The sequence below is a fragment of the Myotis daubentonii genome, chromosome 1, assembly GCF_963259705.1.
Source record: "Myotis daubentonii chromosome 1, mMyoDau2.1, whole genome shotgun sequence".
Lineage (NCBI taxonomy): Eukaryota > Metazoa > Chordata > Mammalia > Chiroptera > Vespertilionidae > Myotis > Myotis daubentonii.
The window spans coordinates 111,085,599-111,110,029 of NC_081840.1; the positions used below are offsets into that span (position 1 = coordinate 111,085,599).

At 42.1% G+C, this 24,431-nt stretch overlaps 1 protein-coding gene and 1 pseudogene across 11 annotated transcripts in view; one reads left to right on the top strand and one right to left on the bottom strand.

The window, feature by feature from the left end:
- NEO1 (neogenin 1) overlaps positions 1 to 18,289 on the bottom strand; it is a 266,972-nt gene extending 248,683 nt beyond the window's left edge. For 5 of the 11 annotated variants that reach the window (XM_059657753.1, XM_059657733.1, XM_059657727.1 and 2 more), the window contains exon 1: positions 17,351 to 17,796. In XM_059657753.1, coding sequence (XP_059513736.1) covers positions 17,351 to 17,480 — 130 coding nt within the window. In that variant the 5' untranslated portion in view covers positions 17,481 to 17,796. Of the gene's footprint in view, positions 1 to 17,350; positions 17,798 to 18,101 lie in introns of those variants that run through there. The other 6 variants (XM_059657782.1, XM_059657763.1, XM_059657791.1 and 3 more) reach the window with 3 other exon arrangements.
- LOC132212278 (probable mitochondrial glutathione transporter SLC25A39) lies at positions 198 to 1,328 on the top strand (annotated as a pseudogene).
- Positions 18,290 to 24,431: the final 6,142 nt, after the last annotated feature.

A 24,431-nucleotide genomic window follows, 5' to 3' on the forward strand; every position in this document is an offset into this window, starting at 1 on the left:
ATATCCCTGATGAACATAGATGCTAAAATCCACAACAAAGGAGTACCAAACCAAATTCAGCAATACCTTAAAAAGATCATACACCTTTCCTTGTTGACCTTGAAGCAAGGCAAATGCATGGGAACTCCACACTCGGACCCGCCACTGGCCTGCCCTACCCTGGGCACTGTGCCACACCACGTGAGGGCCATCCTAAAGCCAGAATTGAAACTATAAGATGTCTGATCAGGACCCTGGCGGCATCAGCCCCCTCCAACAAATGGTGGCCTCAGGTGCTGGAGGTGTGGCCACTTCCCTCTTCATGACTCCCCTGGACATGGTGAAAGCCCACCTGCAGTCTCAATGCCCCTCAATGACCAGCAAGTTGATGCCTCCCTCCAGACTCTGGAGCCTCTCTTATGCCAAACTGCCCTCCTCTCTCTGACCCACAGGGAAGTGCCTCCTGTACTGCAAAGGTGTCCTGGAGGCCCTGTACCTGTGCCCAAATGGTGCCCACTGTGCGATCTGGTTTCAGGACCCCACTGGCGTCACTGGCACTATGGATGCCTTTGTGAAGATTGTGAGACATGAGGGTACCAGGACCGTGGAGTGGCCTCCCAGCCACCCTGGTGATGACTGCCAGCAACCGCCATCTACTTCACGGCCTATGACCAACTCAAGGGCTTCCTGTGTGGTCAAGCCCTGACCTCTGACTTCTATGCACCCATGGTGGCTGGTGCACTGGCCCGCTTGGGCACTGTGACTGTGATAAGCCCCCTAGAGCTGGTATGGACAAAGTTGCAGGCTCAGCATGTGTCATACAGGGAGTTGGGTGCCTGTGTCCAAACCTCCATAGCTCAGGGCAGCTGACACTCACTGTGGCTGGGCTGGAGCCCCACTGCTCTTCGGAACGTGCCCTTTTCAGTCCTGTACTGGTTCAACTATGAGCTGGTGAAGAGCTAGCTCAAGCCAAAGGACCAGACGTCAGGGCATCAGTTTTGTGGCTGGTGGCACCTCAGAGACAGTGTCTGTCATCCTGACTCCACCCTCAGATGTGGTGAAAAATCAACCCCAGGTTGCACTGAGAGCAGTTGAGGCTATGAGAGTGTCACTCCTACACACCGACTCCACCTGGCTGCTGCTGCGGAGGATCCAGGCTGAGTAGGATCTGGCACCAGGGGACTCTTCATAAGCTTCCTCCCAAAGATCATCAAGGCCTCACCTTCCTGTGCCATCATGGTAAGCACATATGAGTTGGGCAAATGCTTCTTTCAGAGGCTCAACCTGGAACAGCCTCTGAGCCAGTGAGAGGAGCAAGGGGATGAGGGTCCCATCTCTCCCATAGATGGTGTGGGGGCAGGAGGAGACTGAGGCAAGTGCCTAGTCCTCAGGGGAGGAGGCCTCATTTTTCTTCCCAATCAGCACAGCCCCAAGGGTACCAGCCACCCCTTCGAGGATCCACAGCTTTCTTCCTGCTGGTCCTGACCCCAAGCCCTAAGGATCATCACTTTTCCACCCAACACCCCAAGTTTAAGATCAAATCTGTTAACTCTCTCCTCCCCCTGCCCTCTCACCCATTTTCCTGTGTTTGTTGTAGCTGGGCCTGCCCCCAAGGCCCACAGAACCCTGGATCTGGCCAGTCTGAACCCATTGCTATTAATTCATTGAATGTAAAGATGATGAATTTGGGGGGGGGGGGGGATCACACACCATGATCAAGTAGGATTTATTCCAGAGGTGCAAGGTTACTATAACATCCACAAAACAATAAGTGAGATACACCACATAAACAAAATTAAAGATAAAAACCACATGATCACATCAATAGATGTAGAAAAAAACATTTGACAAAATCCCACACCCATTTATGGTAAAAATTCTCAGTACGGTGGGAATAGAGGAAATATACCTCAACATACTAAAGACCATATATGACAAGCCCACAGCCAACATCATACTCAATGAGCAAAAACTATAAGCATTTCTCTTAAGATTGGGAAAAAGACAGAGATGCCCACTTTCACCACTCATATTCAACATAGTACTGGAAGTCCTACCCACAGCAATCAAACAAAAAGAAGAAAAAATAAAAGGCATCCAAATTGAAAAGGAAGAAAACTGTCATTATTTGCAGATGACATGAGAAACCTAAAGATTCCACCAAAAACTACTAGAACTGATAAGTGAATTCCATAAGGTAGCAGGATACAAAATAAATATCCAGAAATCAGTTGCGTGTTTATAGACCAATAAAGAACTATCAAAAAGAAAAACTAAGAAAACAATCTCATTCAAAATTGCTTCAAAGAAATACCTAGGAATAAATTTAACCAAGGATGTAAAAGACCTGTACTCGAAAACTTGTAAGATACAGAAACAACAAAGTGAAGAAAATACAAATAAATGGAAGCATATACCAGGTTCATGGATAAGAATAATTAACAGTATTAAAATGTCCATACTACCCAAAGCAATCTATAGAGTCAATGCAATTCCTATAAAGATACCAATGGCATATTTCAAAAACTAGAATAATACAACAATTTATATGGAACCACAAAAGACCTCAAATAGCCACAGCAATCTTGAGAAAGAACAAAGTTGGAGGAATCATATTATCTGACATCAAACTACACTACAAAGCCGTAGTAATCAAAACAGGTTGGTACTGGCATAAAAAGACACACAGATCAATGGAACAGAATAGAGAATCCAGAAATAAACCCGCACCGCAATGGTCAATTAATATTTGACAAAGGAGGCATTCTATACAATGGGGTAAAGACAGTCTATTCCAGTGGTTGCCAACCTTTCGGATCTCACGGATCACCAGTGGTCCACGGACCACCAGTTGGCAACCGCTGATCTATTCGATAAATGGTATTGGAAAATAAGACAAATACGGGCAAAAAGAAACTAACCCACCTTCTTACACCATTCACAAGAATAAACTCAAAATGCATTAAGCCCTGGACGGTGTTTCTCAGTGGTTACAGTGTCGGCCCATGCACCAAAGAGTCACAGGTTCAATTCTCAGTCAAGGGCACGTGCCTGAGTTGCAGATTCAATCCCCAGCCCTGGTCAGGGAGCATGCAGGAGACAACCAATCAAATTGTCTCTCTCATATCAATGTTTCTCTCTCTTTCTCTCGCTCCCTTGTCTATCCCTCTTCTTCTCTCTCTAATAATCAATGGAAAAAATGTCCTCCGGTGAGGATTAACCAAAAAAAAAAAAAAAAAGGGTCAAAGACTTAAATGTTAGACTCGAAACCATAAAAATTCTAGAAGAAAACATAAGCAGTAATATCATGGACATTTTTTTGTAGCAATTTTTTTTCTGATATATCACTTCGGGTGAGAGAAACAAAAGAAAAAAACAAATGGAACTACATCAAACTAAAAAGTTTTTGCACAGCAAAGGAAACCATCAACAAAATGAAAAGACAACCCACTGAAGGTGAGAACTTATTCGCCAATGATACATCTGCTAAGGTATTAATATCCAAAATTTATAAAGAATTCATACAACTGAACACCAAAAAAAAAAAAAAAAAGTCAATCCAATTTAAAAATGGGCAAAAGACCTGAATAGACACCTCTCTAAAGAAGACATACTGAAGGCCAATAGACATATGAAAAGATGCTCAACATCACAGGTCAAGGTTGAGGGTTTGATCTCTGGTCAGGGCACACACAAGAATCAACCAATGGTATAAGTAAGTGAAGCAACAAATCAATGTTTTTCTCTCTCTCTCTCAAATCAATTTAAAAAAATTTAATTTTTAAATAAAAAATAAAATTTATGCAATGGTTGATTTTTCTATTTCACTCTGCTGTTGTTTTAGTGTTCTCAGAAACATTTTATGTTCTATTGTATATTTCAAACAAAAATACCGGAGCTCATTTGGAAAAATAAAAATGAAAATAAAAAGCCTACTCATGCCTTCAAATCCAGTTCAAATTCTCTCTCTCTAAGAAATTTAACTAAATACTCCAAACTAAATAAATCCTTATCTTTCTCAACATAAGCTCACTCTAATTTACAATCTAATTATACACAGCCATCAGATATAAATTATATAAGCATTATCTAATTTTCATGTATTTTTATCTAGCTTCTCCTCATTTATAATAGTATTAAAAACAACAACGTTTCACATTTAAAGAGTGATTAGGACAAACCAGGCTCTGTTCTAAGCATGAGCACACATTACCTCATTCATTGTCTACCTCAACCCAGTAGAGTGGTTATTATATACATTATTTAAAGTAAAAATTATACAGAGATGTCTTTGTAAGCCCCCCACCCCCCGCCCCTCTGCCTAGCATTGTAACTCACCACATGCATGGAGGGGTAAGGGAAAAGAACTAACAGTACTTTAGCACTATCCCACTTATTCAGATGTTTCTGAATAAGATATCATAGGGGAAATGAACTTTATCGTATAGCACTGATTATAAGTACGTATCTTTCTTCTGCAGACAGAGTAGTATTTCCTTTCTTTGGACACCCAACTATGGGTACATGTTCAAGTCTTTGTCCTAGGTTTTCTTTTTCCTTCTTCAGTGACATGATCTAGTCACATGGCTTAAACTATCAACTCCATCAGTTAATTCCTGAACCTACATTTCTAGCCAAAAGTCTGGACAGATTTCTTATCGGAGCCCTAATTCTGTAATACTCTCGCAGAGTTGTTCTGCTGGCATCTCTGGCTCAAGGTATCCAAAATAAAAATCATATCCTGCCCCTTAAACTTATCTTTCCTGTTGCATTCTTAATCCACCTTCCACTTTAAACCACCTCTGTACCTTAAGCCAAACTAGTATTCAAGTATTTGATTAACTGATCTTACTCTAAACCAAAATTGCTTATCCTGTCTTGAAAGAATAGCATCTGTTTCAATTCCTATTTTTCAATCAAATAATTTAATAAAATATTTAACTTTTTTCTTTCAAAACAGAACAGTTTGAAAGTTTACGAATTTATATCCAATGAACATAAGCAGTGGTTAGCAGTCAGATAAGGAAATTGACTGATTACTCACTTCACTTCTCATTAAGTTAAAAATCATAAGCAGCCATGAAAGTTCAGACAATTATAAAGTTTTAATTGTTCCTATTCTTACTTATGTATTGTTCAATTAATGAACCATTTATTTAAAAAAGGATATAGCAATATTAAGAAAAGACACAATTAAATAATTATCAGAAACAATATAAACCATCAATAAAAATCTAAAAAGATACTGAGCTCTATTTTAAAAATTAAAATTAGCCCAGCCAGTGTGGCTTAGTGGTTGAGCACTGACCCATGAATCAGGAGGTCATGGTTCAATTCCCAGTCATGGCACACGCCTGGGTTTGGGGCTCAATCCCAATAGTGGATGTGCAGGAGGCAGCCAATCGATGATTCTCTCTCATCATTGATGTTTCTATCTCTCTCTCCCTCTCCCTTTCTCTGAAGTCAATAAAGACATATTTAAAAAATAAATAAAATAAAATTTAAAGAGATACACATTTTCACCTATCATACTGGCAAAGACTTAGAAGCCTAAAACAACTAATATGTTGGCAAGGGTATGAGGAAACAGACACTCTCACTTTGATAGGAGAGTAAATCAGCTTTTGGAGAATAATTCAAAAATGTCAAAAATTTTAATACAATTTCACATTTATAAACTTACTCTATAGTTTATTTGAATGTGTGCACAAAGATACTACGTAAAAAGTGGGTTCACTGAACATATTTGCAATTAAATATTTGGGAGCATCAAAAGGGAATTGCTTAAATAAGTTATGATCTATATATATAAAAGGCTAATATGCAAAGTGTCCCCTTGGGAGTTCAACCAGGAGACCAGGAGTTCGATTGCTCACTATGACATTCATTGACCACCAGGGGGTGGCGATGAACAAAGGAAGATCCTGGCTGGCAGCCAGAAGGAAGGCCCCAATTGGCCCTAATTGCCAGCCAGGTCTAGGGACCCTATCCATGCACGAATTTTGTGCACCAGGCCTCTAGTACATCTATAAAATATCATATGGTCAGCAAAACAGCTGTAACAAATTTATATGTATTCACATGGGAAAATATCCGAAAACAAATTGGAAAACAGTACGCACAGCAAAACCCAACATGTAAGTTGTATTATGTATATTATATAAATACTAGGGGCCCAGTGCACGAAATTCGTGCACTGGGTGTGTGGGGGGGGCGGGGAGTGTCCCTCAGCCAAGTCTGCCCCCTCTCACATACTGGGAGCCCTCAGGCGTTGACCCCCATCACCCTCCAATCGCAGGATCGGCCCCTTGCCCAGGCCTGACGCCTCAGACAGAGGCGTCAGGCCTGGGCAGGGGACCCTCATTTCCCCCCATCACTGGTTCTGCCCCCAGCCCAGGCATGATGCCTCTGGCCCAGGCGTCAGGCCTGGGCAGGGGACCCTCAGACCCCTTCGATTGCTGGCTCTGCCCCTTGCCCAGGCCTGATGCCTCAGCCAGAGGCGTAGACCCCCATCACCCTCCGATCGCCTGATCGGCCCCTTGCCCAGGCCTGACGCCTCCGCCAGAGGTGTCAGGCTTGGACAGGGGACCCCCATTTCCCCCCGATCACTGGCTCTGGCCCCCGCCCAGGCCTGAGGCCTCTGGCCCAGGAATCATGCCTGGGCAGGGGACCCCCATCTCCCTCTGATCGCTTGCTCCACCCCTGGCCCAAGCCTGACGCCTCTGACCCAGGCTTCAGGCCTGGGCAAGGGGACCATCATATCCCCCCAATCCCTGGCTCAGCCCCCTGCCCAGGCCTGATGCCTTAGCCAGAGGAGTTGACCCTCATCACCCTCCAATCACCAATCACCAGATTGGCCCCTTGACCAGGCCTGAGGCCTCCGGCAGAGGTGTCAGGCCTGGGCAGGGGAGCCCCAGCTCCCCGCGGTTGCAGGCTCCGCCTCTGCCCAGGCCTAACGCCTCTGGCTGAGGAGTCCGGCTCGGGCAGCGGGGACCCGCAGCTGCAGCGGCCCCGCGATCGTGGGCTTCGCTTTAGGCCCAGGCAAGGGACCCCTAGCTCCTGGGACTGCCAGCTTCGACCGTGCCCAGCTCCCATTGCTGGCTCCACCCCTACTTCCTGCTATCACTGGCCAGGGCGGAAAAGGCACCTGATTCTCCGATCATGGCTGGGGGACAGCGCAAAGGCGGCCCCAGGGCCGTCTTTGCCCTGCCCCCCAGCTCTTAGCTCCCCCCTGGGTTTCTGATCACTGTCAGTGGCAGGGGGCTTCTTCCTGCTTTCCCTTTCGCCTCCCTGCATTGTGCCTACATATGCAAATTAGCCGCCATCTTGTTGGCAGTTAACTGCCAATCTTAGTTGGCAGTTAATTTGCATATAGCCCTGATTAGCCAATGAAAAGGGTATCGTCGTACGCCAATTACCATTTTTCTCTTTTATTAGATAGGATTTCATTGTATATACAAAACAAAGCCCACAGCTATTTACAGTGGTTATCTCTGGGGAGAGGGGTGGATCTCACTTTTTCTTTTACACATTCTTTGAAATTTTATGTTTTTAATTTTTTAAGAAGGCAAACCAACAATTACCCAAAAATGAAAAATGTATATACACGTTGGGGTTAAAGATGCTGATAATAAAGATAAATTCCATGGCTAGAGGAGTAGGGACCAGCAGAGAAGGAACCCTGCTAGGCCACTTCTCTTCCTACTCATATTTCCTTTTCTCCCACCTCAGGTGTCAATCTGGACCCAATATAATTTGAAGTGAGGTGAGACTTCTCAGATTTCTGGGCAAAGATCCCAGAGAGCAACTCTGTAATAGTATGAGGGGGAAAAGAAAGGGCAGGCAATATCCATTAACAGTGACAGAAAGGGAAATCCTCAGCTTGGCTGAGACAATTATTTCTGTTTAAGGGAAGAACTTTGTGTTCTTATGTTTATTTTAAATCTCCTTCCTTTACTGTTGTCAGAAGGTGGTCCCAAGTTACTTTTCTACCCACTTCTGATCAGCACTGGGCTTAGAAATCAGTAAGAACACAGTTTGTTAGAACTGCTTATGAATTAAAGGTACTCAACAAGCACCTTTGGGACTCTGAGAAATTTATTTATTTTGATGCAGACTTCAAAAATTATGTCTTAATATCCTAGTCTTCAGTTATAATTTGGAGGTGAAGGTGCATAATGGTTGAGTTCTATGTATGCAAGGTGTTATTAACACAGTGGTTATCGCAGTAAGAAGTGTTCACACAATACCTTGGATATGTAATTATGTACATTTAAAACAAGAAATAACCCCACTTCAAACTTCAAAAGCTTCAAGAATTAACCAAAGAGATCTCAAATTTTAGTTGTTACATCAAAATTTATGCTGTGAATAAAAAGTAATAAATAAAACTTATAATTTGGTATTCTATCCCAGAATATTTAAATTACAATACTATAATCCTAATTATACTTTATGTATAAAGATGTATCTCAGTGCTTTTTTTAACTCATTCTACAGCTAAAAAATATTCTGTATTCAGTTTCCACGCAGTATCATTTTAAAAATGCACTGTGCTCAGGATGCCTCAGTAAGCTTTACTGGCTATTACTGACCAATAATAAATCCTGAAAACCATTACAATCAATCTCCAGATTTCCCAAAGACATGGAAGTAGCTGCACCCCTAGATGGCTTCATTATTAGTATTCTCATATATTCAAACATTCCAGTAATCGTTTACTTAGAGGAAATAAAAAATAACTTCCTCTGTGAATTCTAGTCTACTAACTTGGTAAAGCTAAGTAAGGATCACTCTCAAGATACACAACTAAAATTATTTCTTTTTTTTAACTTAATAGAGGCCCAGTGCACAAAATTCGTGCGGGGGGAGGAGGGGTTCCCCCTCAGCCCAGCCTGCACCCTCTCCAATCTGGGACCCCTTGAGGGATGTCCGACTGCCAGTTTAGGCATGATCCAGGGGATCGAGCTTAAACCGGCAACCAGACAGCCCTCTCACAATCCTGGACCGCTGGATCCTAATCGCTTACCTGCTTGCCTGGGTAGTCGCTCCTAACTGCCCCTCCCCCGCCCCCCACCAGCCTGATCGCTCCTCACCGCCTCTGCATGCTAGCCTGGTAGCCCCTAACTGCCTCCCGCTGCCAGCCTGGTCACCCCTAACTGCCCCCCTGCCGGCCTGGTCGCTCCTAACTGCCCCCCCCCCACCAGCCTGGTCACCCCTAACTGCTTCCCTGCCGGCCTGGCCACCCCCAACTACCCCCCGCCTGCCTAGTCACCCCTCACTGCCCCCCCTACCAGCCTAATCACCCCCAACTGCCCCCCCGCCAGCCTGGTCACCCCCAACTGCACACCCCACCCCCACCCCACCAGCCTGGTCGCCCCAAGCAGCCTGCTGTTCAGTCATTTGGTTGTCCCTCACTAACCCCCACTGCCGTCCTGGTTGTAGGCAGCCATCTTGTGAGGGTGTGAGGGTTAATTTGCATATTACCTCTTTATTATATAGGATCTTAGAAAGAGGAAGGGGGAGGGGAGGGGGAGAGGGAGAGGGAGAGGGGGAAGGAGGGAAGGGAAGGGAAGGGGAGGGGAGGGGAAGGGAGGGGAGGGGAGGGGAGGGGAGGGGAGGGGAGGGGAGGGGAGGGGAGGGGAGGGGAGGGAAAAAGAGAGAGACATCGATGTCCTGCAGGTGCCCCGACCAGGTATCAAACCCACAAGCTAGGTATGTGCTCTGACCAGGAATCAAACCCACCACCTTTTTGTGTACAGGTCGATGCACCAACCGACTGAGCCACCCTGGCCAGGGCAGCACTATTTCTTGAAAGACAGTAACATAATGGTTCCAGAATTTGTCTTTTCACTTGCAGCAATAATGACACTTTTTCCCTCTAAATCAAGTTATCTATTATCTCTGGGTATGTCTTATCTCTGCTATTAAACCAATGATTCCTAAGGATAGAAAACATATCCAATTCATCTTAGTATCTCCCCGGTGCACACCTTTGTACATAATTAGCCCTCAGAGATAACATGTTTGCAACTAGCCAAAATTACCTACATTTTTATTTTTGACTATAGAAGAACTGTCCAACTGACTGGAAAATTAAATCTTAAAATTCTCACTAGAAAACAACTTTAAAGAAGGGTTTTTCTCATGGTTCTTTTTAGGAGAAAAAGCAGATACAATCTGAATTTCAAACTGGCCAACTGTTAACTTCTTAACAAGAAGAATACAAGTACTGATTTCAGTAAAATAAAACCTATGTAACCACTATCTCTTTCTCTCCTTTCTTTACAGAAGGAGGTCAAAGGGGAATCAAACCCTACTCATTTCAGCCAGATCTGCAACCTGGTCAGTTTACTTTACATTCCTTACAAGCCTAAGGATAAGCAACCAATATTGCAAATAATATTGCAACTTAAAATATTTCACAATTGCTTAACACTTTATTTCTTGAAATCACCCAAAAGCTACTTTCACACATATAAAATAAAATCATACACAATCATTTACAAGCAACTTAAAAGATTTTCCCAATCACATCCAACTTTACATCAGAAAAAAAAAAAGATGTATAGTAACTTGAACTTCAGAGAATGACAAAAGGTAATTCTTGCATCCAAGAATAGAAAAAAATCAGTGTTCAAACACAAGAACTGAATAGGGGTCATTTAATTGAGGTAAATCCACCACTTAATTTTATAGACGTCAGAGGTATAGAATCTCAGAAGTAGAAGGGACCTTTGAGATTACCTTGGGTAATTAATTAACCTCCTCAGGTAACAGATGAAACAGAAAGGCTTTCGGATCTGCATTTAAAATAATGGCCTTAAGTATTCAAAGTCCACAATTAAAGGTGAAAATAACTTGAAAAAGTTATAAAAGTACTAGTCACTGGTATTATTCTTAATACCATTACAATAAGTGGACCCCCCACATATACACAAAAATTATCTTTTCACTAATAATCCCATGTGTGAGAATCTAAAATATACATGGGAAAGACCATCATGACAGCATTCTTTAGTACAGCAAAACACTGAAAACAACTTCAATATCCATAACAGGAGAATAAATCATTAGAGGCAGTGTGCAGTATAATAATAAGCATAGGCTTTGGACCTGGATAAACCTGTACTAGAATACCCACTTTTCACTTGAGAGTTGTGAGACCTACTATGCAAATCACTTAATATTTGAGACTCAGCTAATTACCTCATCTGTAGAATGGGGAATATTATCTTCTTCACGGGGTTGTATAAGGGATTAAATGCATGTAAAAGAGCTTGGCACAGTACCTGGAAGCTCAGTGAGTGTTCAATAAATGCTACTGTTATTAGCAACTATTAATATTCATTCACTGGAATATTATACAAACATTTTAAATAATGGTTATAGGAAAATCTATATATACAAATCTATATTGTTAAAAAACAATAGTAGTATGATCCTGCTTATATGTAAAAAGTAAAAACATGCACACATATATAAATGCAGAGGAAAAGTATGAAAAGTAGTTATTTATGGGTAAAAAGCAAAATTTGTTGGCAGAATTGATAAACTTTTTACTTTATGTACTTCTATATTGTTTTACTTCGAACATGTATTTAAGTATTTTAAATAAATTTTTAAAAATAAGATTGCAAAAAAAATGGCATAATGTACATAATATACATAATATATAAAGTTGTACATACACCATGATTAGAATGTAAAATTGATGTGCATTTTGATAGTGACTAAAAAGAAATATACCAAAATTATACCAGTAGGTCTAAGTGAATATTTTTATGTTTCCAAAAATTTTGGTCAAAAAACTATTTTTACTCTAAATGAATCCAAAATCGGGGTTATATTTTAATATCTTTCAATGACCTGTGTTCCATGTCAAAGTCCATTTTAAAAAAATCATAAACACAAGATTTTTCCTCACCTCATTTAGTTCTCTGGTCAATATGAACTTAATGTATAGTCATTTCCCTTGACTGTTCCCCTACTGTTGATGCAATTTTACATAGAAGCCAAAACACCTACCAATGGCAAGATAAATATCTCCCAATCACAAAGAAGTCAGTAATAAAGTGTTTGAAAATAAAAAACTATTAAAATAAATAGAACCTCCACAAAATGAGATTAATGTTACCCTAATATTTTAAATATATTTTATTGATTTTTTTTACAGAGAGAAAGAGAGAGGGACACAGAGTTAGAAACATCGATGAGAGAGAAACATCGATCAGCTGCCTCCTGCACACCTCCTACTGGGGATGTGCCCGCAACCAAGGTACATGCCCTTGGCCAGAATCGAACCAGGGACCCTTCAGCCCGCAGGCCAATGCTCTATCCACTGAGCCAAACCAGTCAGGGCAACCCTAATATTTTTATTAGCATAGAGAAAACTCATAAAGCAACCAGCAATGATCATTTAAGCCAGTGATGTCGAACCTTTTGAGCTCGGCGTGTCAGCATTTTGAAAAACCCTAACTTAACTCTGGTGCCGTGTCACATATAGAATTTTTTTGATATTTGCAACCATAGTAAAACAAAGACTTATATTTTTGATACTTATTTTATATATTTAAATGCCATTTAATAAAGAAAAATCAACCAAAAAAATAAGTTCACGCGTCACCTCTGACACACGTGTCATAGGTTCGCCATCACTGATTTAAGCCAATAGAAAATATATATACTCTTAAAAAAATAATAGTATATTTTTAAGTTCACAAAGAAATGTTAAAACCATTCTACATAGATACTGCACTTTATAGTTTAAAAGCAATCTTACATGTCATTCTCTGACAAACCTGGGGAACTATAAGTTATAACCCAAATCCACTGCCTCCATATCATGTCTTTTTTCACTATCTCACATCACATTATTAATTTTCATATGGTTTACTAAGAGCAATCACATTTCTTATATCCTTTGAACATTTATCCTGGAAATCTATTAACTCTCTTATACCTCATCCTATTAGGCAGGCAGAGAAGGGCATAAGCCAATATATACAGATGACTTAGCATGATCATTGATCTTTCCAAAGATGACAAAACTAATAAACACTAAAATTGCAGCATATCCCAAGTAGGATAACCAAACTCACAATGAATGGGGGTCAGAAAACTAAGTAATGTGAAAAGAGGCTGAAGGAATCAAGGGTGATTAATTTAGAAAAGGAGAGGAGAGTGACACATGCACATATAAATTTTGTCATCAGATACATGAAGGGCCATCATATAAAGAAATCAGATATGCTGTATGGCTCAAGCAGTTAAAAAAAAACAAAGGCAATTCAAGCTTCATTCAGTAGATATTAACTGGCTATGGACTCTGTGCCAGATGTTTGTGCTCTAGTAGGCATACAAAGGTGAATAAGAGTTCAAATCCTTAAGAAGTTCAAATTAGTAGAGAAGACAAGAAAAATATTAACACAAGATGAAAAGTACCCAGAAAGCTATGGGAACACAGAGAATGATGACTAATTCTTTGAGGGAGCAAGCTAGTAGAGAAAAATCCAATGAATAGACGAGTAGGAGTTTCAGAAGTGGACAAGGTGGGGAGTGGCATTAACAGGAAGAAAGAGCAGCAATGGAGACATGAAGCGCTGCAATTAATCCAGAGTGGTGGAACACCAGGTACACATTAGAGGTACTTAGCCGTGAGGCTTTGAATTGGGAGTGGGGAAGGCCAATGGTAAAGAACACAAAGGGCCTCACAATCTCCATGCCAAGAAGTTTAGGCTCTAACACTCAAGCTATAATAAGAGACTGTAAGTAGGAGTGGCATGCTCAGAAAAATATATAAGAAAGCTCATTCCAGAAGGAGGTCAGACTTCTAAATGATAACAGTGAAGATAAAAAGGTTAATTAGGAAACCAATATTATTAGTATAGGTGAAAATAATGATGAAAAGATATAGATTCAGATTCAAGAAATATCTAGGAGGTAAAAATCAAACAGAACTATTGGCTATGGGAATGAAGGAAAGGAGAAGGCCCAGGATGACTGCTTGGTTGACTGGTGAACAGTGATGTCCAATGCAGGTAACATAGGAAGACAAATCCATGCAATCATTCAAACAATGTAAGTACCCTGACCAGGAATTGGTTTGTTATAGTCTGGAAAAAGGTGATGAAGGAAGCAGAAAGGAAGAGGAGCAAAGATCAATTTACCTTTGGACTTGTGTAATGTAAGGTGCCTATTCAATTAGCTACTGAGTGGCATGTAAAAAAGAGGGGAATAGGAGAGTCATTAGCTCACAGGGAGCAACTGAAGACAAGTGGAGTGTATAATGAGATCAACTTTAGATACCAATATTTAAGAGGGGTAAAAGAAAAACCTTAAAAACAAGTGAAGAACTGATCAGAGAAAAAATGAATCAGGAGATAGAGTGATGCCAAATAGGCAAAAGAAAAAATTCAAGAAGGGTGGGGCAGATGAAAATAAAAGTTACATGTACTGCATAAAGCAAAGTTTACCAACAGAAGTTATTCAAAACAGAAATAGACTACATTGTGAGGTAATGAATCACATCATCACATAAATGATGAAGGCAGATAGAGTTATCTAGGCAGGCTCTTGACATGAGAATTCTTACCTCAAATGAGAAGTATAGCTATATGACCTATGCAGTACACCTCTGTAGTCCAGGTCATGGCTAGCCTCAACACCATTATGACAGTTCCTCAAATATTCTTTTGCAATCTAACCAATGAATGGGGTATTTGGTTACTTTAATAAAAGTTTTTAAAATTTTTCTACATACTTCATTTGACTCATAAGCAACCAATACTGGATTAAAACTTTTCCCTTGCCCTAGCCGGTTTGGCTCAGTGGATAGAGCGTCGGCCTGGGGACTGAAGGGTCCCAGGTTCGATTCTGGTCAAGGGCATGTACCTTGGTTGCAGGCACATCCCCAGTAGCAGGTGTGTAAGGAGGCAGCTGATCGATGTTCCTCTCTCATCGATGTTTCTAACTCTCTATTCCTCTCCCTTCCTCTCTGTAAAAAAATCAATAAAATATATATTTAAAAAAAAACTTTTCCCTAATTCTGCTCTTGGAGTACAAAATATTGCTGCAGAAAATGTGAAAATAGCTGATCTAACCTACTTAAAATTCAAACTGATTTCAAATGAACTCTTAGCATTATCTTCCTAACCTTCTCCATTCCTGCTTCCCAAGTCCACCTCATTAACTCTTCTTAACCCCTTCACTCTCATTAGACAAGATCTCATGACACATGCTGCTCTGTCCTGTCATCTTTCCTAGGTCCCACATATCTTTTCAGTAATCTGCTCCTCTACAAAAAAATAAATGAGTAAGACCACTGACAAATGACATCTGTTTTACTGACAGCTTGTTGCATAGGTGGCTTACTCAATTCTCAATTTCCTTGATTTCTCCGCAACTTACCAGAGAGCTGACCAAGCCCCTCCTACTGCAGTTACTCCTTTAAGCTTTTGTAACTAGGCAGAATGGTATGTGGAAAACTCTGGACCAAGAATCAGAAGATCTGGGTTCCAGATCCAACTATACTATTAATTAGCTGTGAGCCTCCCTATCTCCACTCCTAATCACCCCTCAGACCTCTCTTCTGAGACACACAGACACCCAGACTAGATTAGGTTCCTGCAGTATAAACTTGCTCAAAACCTATTCTTCTCCTTTGCAGTGCTTATCACACTACTTAATTATACAATTAGCAGTTGAATGGCTACCTTTCCTACCCACACACCAGACTTTAAGTTCCATAAAGGCAGAGTGCACATAATTGAATCAATGGTGAAATAGATGTTATGACCACTTCCTAAGAGACTGCTTATTATTTTTATTAATCTAAGTAACAAAACCACTAGTACTTTACTTATTTCAAAATTACTGAAAAAATTTTTAACAGAAATTCCAATACCTAAAACATACATAATATGAATTACACATAATATTTTACATATAAAATTAAGAGTAGAGAGAACTTGTCTTGCCATCCACAGAATTGGAAGGGTTGGATCAGTTACCTACATTTCAGGGCCAAAATGTATATTCTAATCTAAACCATGTTTAGGCCGAATGTGCAAGTGCAAGTTTAATGCTAAAACAACTGTTGTCTACATAGCTGTTTAGATAATACCCAGTGGTGCTTCAGGGTTTAAAGCTTTTAACATTGGCAAAAAGACACAAGCTATATTATATTCTGCAAGAAGATCAAAAGAAAGTTTGTCAGCCAACTTTATTGTAGTGTGATTTTAAATATTTCACATAAATGGGGGTAGGAGGAAGTAATGGTTTAGTGACTAGAAGTTGTCACTGTGCCTGATAAGATGACTTTCAAATGCAAAATTTTAGATCAAGCAAGTAGGTGAAAGTTTTGTCGTTTAATGATACACCACCTTGGTCAAACAATTTAAACAGATTACATACTAATTTGCCCTTCAACTGCTGTGTGTCCTGTTCCTCAATTACACTGTTAAGGTTTTTACAGGCAGGTTTGGCGTTTTGTTAATTGCCCCCAATTAAATTGGAATGCAGGTGATTTCAATAGTATGTGATATGTTAAAACCTTGAAGATGGTTTTTGACGCTAAATGTATTTATATATTGCCACTTGAAAACAACGTACAAGTACTTAAAATCCGAAGCCTGGACAATTCCCTAGGTTAAAAGCAATTAGGCCATAAATATAGTTGTAATCCCCAGGAAAGAAGCATTTCATAACGGAAACACTAACAGATATGTAATCACTTCAAGCCCTTCTCCACGGCGCCGTCATCGCTAAGTCTCACCACTGGTTCTGAGGGAGTAATTGTGCCCCTCTGACACTTTCTTCCGCAGCCTTGGGGCTGCAACGCCCCCCCTCCCCCCAAGGAATCCCCTAGAGATCAACCAGCGCTTCCCTAGGACTTCAGCCGGGAAATCCCAGGCCAGGGGAGGCGGAGTTCAAGCCCTCCCCCCTTCCTTTCATGAAAATTAATGAATTGGCCATAGGATTGTTTATTAAATGAGGTGTGTAGTGGCCTCTACTGGTGCTTGTGTGAGCACAAGAATGTCCCACTCTTACAAGTGGGATGAGCCTGGGGGAGGGGAGGGGAGTGGCGGGGAGGGCGGGGAGGGAGGCGAGGGGTGAACCTGCCTCCAGGTACAAAGCGCAGAACTAGACCCGGGAACCCCGGACGCATCCCGCGCCCGCCCCACCTCCGGTGGCGCCCCCGCCTGCCTACTTCACTCCCCACCCCGTACGACCCGCTTTCTCTGCGGCAAGCCGAGACCAGGCAGAGAAGTTCCTGCACGTTTCCTCCTGGAGCCTAAACAAAAACACCGCAACCGCAACCGCAACCGCGGCCGGTGCGGCGCCCCCGCCCCCACCTCCACCCGCCGCTTACCTGGGGACTGCGGCGGGGAGCCGCTCCTGGCGGCCGCGGCGGCCGGCGCCCGGCGCCCGAGCAGCAGCAGGCAACAGAGCCAAAAGGAGGAGGTGCTGAGGAGTCGCCGAGCTCCCCGTTCCGCCGCCATCTCTGGCCCGCGAGCGGCGGCGGCGGCGGCGCCGCGGAGCCCTCGCCTCCTTCTCTCCCGCGCGCCTCAGCCGGTCCCTCGCTGCAGGCTCGGCTCCCGCGGCCGCCGCCGCTGCTCCAGCCCGGCCCGCGCGGCCCCTCTCGCGGGAGGGGAGACTCCGGGGCGCCTCCCTCCTGCAGCCGGGGAGAGAGGGAGGAGAGCGGGGGGCAGTCAGGACATTCCGGGCCGGGGGGTGGGGGGCTGTCGGTCTCCAGGTTCCAGGCGCCGCCACCCGCTGCCGACTCCGGATCCACACACCAGCGCGAGGGGGGCGGAGACCGTGGAGCATGGGGGGTGGGGGCTGGAGGCTGGGGCCCGGGGCGCACACCCCCGCGCACGCGCAGCGCGCCTACCTCGCCCGCACCCCTCGGCGCCGCGCGGCCCGCCCCCGCTCCAATCCCAGCGGCCGCCCGGCTGGCCCGCTCCCTCCCCCTTCTCCCCGGAGCTGCGGACGGGCGCGGGGCGCGCCGGCGCTGCTGCTGGCGTCAGGGAAACCCCGGAGAAGGGGATCCTCCTCCTCCTCCTCGCGTGTGCTCGCTCCGCGCAGCCCCTCGGCCCCGGGAAGAAATTCCTCCCGCTCACCTTCCGGACGCCGCCGGGTGAGGAGACCCGAGGGCGACAAGCGCTGCGAGCCCGGGCTTGTCCGCGAGGCCGCAGCGGACGCGCACCGCTCCGCAGCCCCGGCCCGGGGCCTCTATATAGGGCCGCAGAGGAAACCGATTGGCCCCCGGGAGGAAACCTGGATGCGCGAAGGTCGGAGCGGGGGTTTATGAGCTCGCCAAAAACAATAGCGAGCCGCTGGACGCCGGCTGGGACCTGGCGCGGCTCCCGTGGGAGGGGGCCGCCGCCGCCCGCCCGCTTCCCGGCAGGGCCGCCCTCGCCGCGCGCCACCCCGGTGCAGTGCCGGGCCGCCCGTGTCACTCGGCCCCGGGCCAAGGAGGCCAGGCGCGAACAAAGGTGCCCGGTGTCCGCTCCTGCCGCTGGTGCGGGGCCCGGCCGAGCCCCCTGACTCCCGGGACTGATCCCCTGACTGTAAATGAAGCCTTTTACCTCTGTCTCTGCCTGGCAGTTCTCATGGTCGTACCTGGAAATTACGTCTTTCGCCGGAAAACCGGGAGCTAGAGAGATGTGATTTTAAACCACTTGATACTCGTGAGGCAGCGCCTAGGCTACCCCAAGTTAGGAGAAAGCAGCTTCTAGTGGGTAACACTGCAGATGAGAAAAATTTATGAACTGCACACATGGAAAGTATTTTAAGACCATTTCTTTGTATGGTTATGCACTTAGAGAATCATGTTTTGATTGCTGAGTTGGGTTTTGATTTACTGTCTGTATAGTTCATAACCAAAGTGTGTAGCTTCCCACAGGAAAAGGGCTGTTTCTCTGACTTCCACATATCTGTGCCTTTTTCAGAGTACTTTCTTCAGATGTTTTCTTTTATTCTGAAGTGCCAAAATAAGCAGTAATATAAGGCTTGCGTTAACATTGGGAGGGAAGAGCTCGGAATTCTCAACAAACCTCTTAAATCATCAAAATGGTGGCATTAGGGACCCTCATCCCAATTCTTTGAAACAATTGTCTCATAAAAGATCAATGCATTCTTATTGTTTTCCACTAGGGAAACAATTTAAATATATTTTTGTTTTAGTTAGAGTTGTTAATCAGCAAAAATATTTCCTAAATACCCCTGATTGACCTGTTAAATTAGAAATAGATTACCTTCCAATTACTTAACAAGTATCTGCTTAATTAGCCTTTAATAATCACATCATTATTAATTTCTCTGAGATGATTAATGAGGAAGTTCTTTGGAAATTAAATTGCCTTGCAAACATTAATATTTGGATATATTTCCTAAGTCTGGAAATTTTGCATTATATTAAAACATAATACGACTTCTGAAATGAAGTTTATCTTTTTATTTTTATATATATTTTTGTTGATGTCAGAGAGGAGGGAGAGATAGAAACATCAAAAATGAGAGAATCATTGATGGGCTGCCTCCTGCACGCCCACCACTGGGGATCAAGCCCACAACCCAGACATGTGCCCTTGACCAGAATCGAACCAGGATCCCTTCAGTACGCAGGCTGATGCCCTATCCACTGAGCCAAACCAGCTAGGGCTGAAGCTTATCTTTATCTCAAGTTTAAAAAATATGAGTTGTGGCTAATAATCAGAATGACTTTCATGTATGACTTATATGAACTTTCTCATTAATTTATCAGCCCACTGTGTATATCAGGGTGAAATTTTAAAAATTTTAAAGCACTTTCTGTAAAATAGGGTGACTAGATCATATATTTCTGACTTGTGATTACATCAAAATTTTAATCAAACCCGTTATAATAAACCACTAATAATTGGTGGAGCCCCAGATTAAAAGTTACAAATTATATCAGTTCAAGAGTAAGATAGTAAAGTAACCTAGGCACACACTTGAATTCAGATCCTTCCACTTTTTTCAATGTAACTGACATTGTGAACATTCCCTTTAAAATTTGGAGTCATTAAATTTCTCCTTTCCTTGGTAAGGTATCTCTGAGAGAAGATTTTTGTAGCCATCTTATTTATAATTTTCACTCTACCAACAAGATTTTTAAACTAATACCCCAATCCACATATTGCTAATTAACATATTTAAGTAGTCAATGAAGACATATTAAACCATTCATGAAATTATCACCTTTTTCATCTAAGTAAAGTTAGAACATGAAGCTCATGTTCAAGGAATAGTGCACAAAGAAACTTTTAGAGCAAAGAAAACAGGCTGGCCATTGTATGTTAGTGTACATCAGGGGTGAGGAACCTTTTTCTGCCAAGGGCCATCTGGATATTTATAACATCATTCATGGGCCATACAAAATTATCAACTTAAAAATTAGCCTGATATAGTTGGTCAAATAGTTAATTAACTCATCCCTAATGCCTCGGCAGGACCAGACCAAATGATTTCTCGGGTCTTAAGTGGCCCAGGGGCCAGACATACCTCACCCCTGATGTACATTATCATAGTGCAGGCCAAAAATAACTAGAAATTTCATCTAAGTGATGATATGAAAATTAAATGAAAAATTAATCAATTCTATAAATATATAACTTGGCAAGAATCTTATTTCCTGTAATGAAAAGATTATTTCCAACTTCAGAGAGGCATTATAGTTTAGTGCTTAATTGTTGGCAATAATTAGATTCAGCAGCTGATTCCTGACTGAATCCCAGTATTCAAGGTAGAGAAGAAGAAAGCTAGTAGATTCCAGTATGGAATACTTCTAGTCACAGCAAATTTTAACTAGGATTTACCCATGTCCTAAAAACCTGATTTTCTTCTGCACAAATGTTGACATTTTTACATTTGCCACTTACATTCCACTTGGTAAGAAATTTTATTCCTTTCTCTTCCAAAAGCCACCTGTTCTAGGCAGCCATCTCTGCTTAAGTCTAATTAAGAAAGATAGGCGCTCTTTAAAGATAAAGCCTACACAATATTAATTTTGCTTGTTACACGATGCTTCATCACATATCCTTAGTTCAACAACAATCTATTCATAAAACAAACATTATCGAGGACCTGTTATTTGCCAGATATTGTTTGGGGTGTGGGGATAACAAAATTATTGGTTAATTCATTTAATATTTATAAAGCACTTACTATTTCTCAGGTCCTACCCTGTGTTAGGGGGAAGCAATGGTGAGTAAGAGAGACAGGGTTCCCAGTCTAGCAGGAAAGAAACAATTATAATAAAAGAAGTGTGAAAAGTGTTATAGTAAGGAAAGATAAGGAGTGTGGGGAAACATTGTAAGAACAGCTAACCTGACTAAGTTGGGAGGGGGGGCAGGGAGGATGGTTGGGGAATTAGAGAAGCAGCTATCTTCTCTAAACAGACTAATTTGCATTTTAGAAATAACACTAGGGCTGCTTCCTGGAGTGTAGGTTGAAAGGAGAAAAGGACAAGAAACCCAGTTCAGATTCTGTTAGGATTGTTTGGAGAGAAGATGTTGGTGGCCTAAAGCAGTGATTTTCAACTGGTGTACTGCAAAAAATTTTAAAGCATGCAATACCTGACTATTTAGTCAGGGCACTGACCTCTTTTCCCTTAGATTGTCAAATTAAAAAAATGACAACAGCCAACACAATAGTAGTTCAGTGTGAATGAATGAAAATTATACCTATTTTTTTTGTCAGGCAAAAAATATATTTTTTGGTTTGCCCCAGAATTTTAGTAATTAGTTTATCTGTGGCAGGAGATGAAAAAGATTGAAAATTGCTGGCTTAGAGTAAAGCAGGAAGGATTAAGAGAAGTGAATAGATAAGAGATTTAGGAGATACATAGAAACAACAGGGGTATGTGGAAGAGAAGAGACCTGAGTGACTCAGATTTCAGTTTAGGCCGCTGACATTCACTGGGAAGAGAACAAGGAAGAGGAGAAGATGGGAGGAAATGTGAGTTTAACTATGGATAAGTGTAAAGTGCCTATGGGACATTTGAGTAGAAATATCAATAATCTCTTCATTATTTGGGTCTGGAGTTTAGCAGGAAAAACTGGGCTAGAGAGATGTGCCATCAGCTTATACCATATATGTTCGAATATAAGGTACCTCTGAATATATGGTGAACCCCCATTTTCCCAAGTAAAATCTGTCCCCGTAATAAAACTTTGTGGCCAGCCCTGGCCAGTTTGGCTCAGTGGATAGAGCGTTGGCCTGTGGACTGAAGGGTCCTGGGTTCTATTCCGGTCAAGGGCACATGCCCGGGTTGCCGGCTTGGTACCCAGTGGGAGACATGCAGGAGGCAGCCAGCCAATCAATGATTCTCATCATTGATGTTTTTATCTCTCCCTCATCCTTCCTCTCTGAAATAAATAAAAATATATTTTTAAAAAATGGGCAAAGAACCTAAATAGACACTTCTCCAAAGTGGACATACAGATGGACAAGATATATATGAAAAAAAAACAAAAAACACAACTTTGTGGCCAACTTGAATATACAAACTTTTAGAGATATAGATGAAATAATCAAGGATCTACTTATGTTTAATGTAATAATTTATACTTACATACTTTAAATTACATATAATATAAAACTTAATTTTAAAATATAATTTTATTGAAACTCTTCACAGTCTTTTTATCATCAACAAGGTCAGATTTTGAGTCTCTGACATAATTTCCCAGAATATATCATCTTCACTTCCCCCAAAATTTTGACTATATATGACAGGAGTCCTCAAACTACGGCCCGTGGGCCACATGTGGTGTTTTTGCCATCGCTGTGTGCATAGGAATTTGTTCATAGTTTGTTTTTTTTTAAACTATAGTCCAGCCCTCCAACTGTCTGAGGGACAGTGAACTGGCCCCTTGTTTAAAAAGTTTGAGGACCCCCTGATATATGATGTTGTCACTGGGAATTTTTTTCCAGGCCACAGTATTTAACCATACTACATCATTCATCCTGTAATCATATTCACTTGTCATATTGCTTTTTATAGTGACTTTTAAAGTTTTGTTTACAAGGACATCCAACACTTGCAAATGTGAAGGTATTTCCCTAGAAGTAATTTCTAAATCTGTGTTAAATTTGTTTCCTTTCTTAACCAATTCTTTCAGGTGGCTTCTATGTGAACATTGAATAAGATCATTTCTTGCTAAATGTATATTCCCTCAAAGAGCATTTTGTTGCTCAAAATAATTGTGGGGGTTGGAGAATTGGTCTTATATTTGGGTATACATGACAATGCCAAGAAAGTGGTTGATATGGCCCCAGGAAAATTTAGGACTGAAGAGGAAGATTGAGGACTTGGACCAAATACCAACATGTTTAAGGTATGGAACACAAAGAGGGACTTGCAAAGAAATAAGCAGACATGTAAAAAGAAAAACAGAAGCATGGTATCACAGAAGGCAAGGAAAGAAAATGTTTCAAGAATGCAGGAGTGGTCCATAGTGTCATGTGCTCCTGAAGTCAAGTAAGATAAAACCTGAAAAACATCCCTCGGATTTAGTGATGAGGCGGTCATTGATAACCTTAGTAAGTGCAGTTGCAGCTGTGAGTAAGGCTTCTACCTGATTGCTATGGTTTGTCACTGAGTATAAAGGACTTCTGAGTTTACCTGGAACAGAAAGAGTGGGGAAGTATAGAATGGATTTTGCTAAGAGGGGATTGGACTTGAGGACTGATATAAGGAGCCAATAGGAAGGGAAATATTGAAGATTCCAGAGAGAGAGAAGGTAATTGATAGCTTTAGAAATACTGTGATAGATAATTTGGCAGCTGTGATTCAGCAAGGCCCATGATTATCTGACCTCAGTAGTCTCAGGCAATAGGCAAAAAGGACCTTAAACAGTATACTTGTAGTCTCAAATACACAATCTTCTATTTTTATGCTCCTAACTGGCAATAGGCAAAAAGGACCTTATGGAACAGAGTTCCGCACTGGCCTGTAGTTTGTAGGCAGCTTTGAGCTGTATTTGAGCATGTTCCATTCTTGTAACACCTTAATGAAGGCTGGAAATAAGAAACAACATCCTGACATTTGCTACCCAGTCCTCTATCCTCAAAGGACACATGGCTGGGTCCCAACCGACAGCAATCACAAAACAAGGCAGTCCAGCTTTCCAAAAGAATGACAGGATCTTGCTTTCTCACAGAAATCCAATATAAAATACTATCTTAAGCAGAAAATACTTTTATAGGAAGGACCCTGATACCTCAAGACCAAGATGCACCCAGACCATGGGAATATAACTAGAGACTGGAGCATCTTAAAGAATCCTGAAAGTCCTCTTTTGGAGAGTCTCTTGTTTGCACATCTTTCTGAATCTGCCTTAGCTGCAGAAAATGGCCACTACCAAAAGCTTTCAAGTTACCTTGTTACAGTCTGATTCTGACTGTCAGTCCAAATTTCAAAT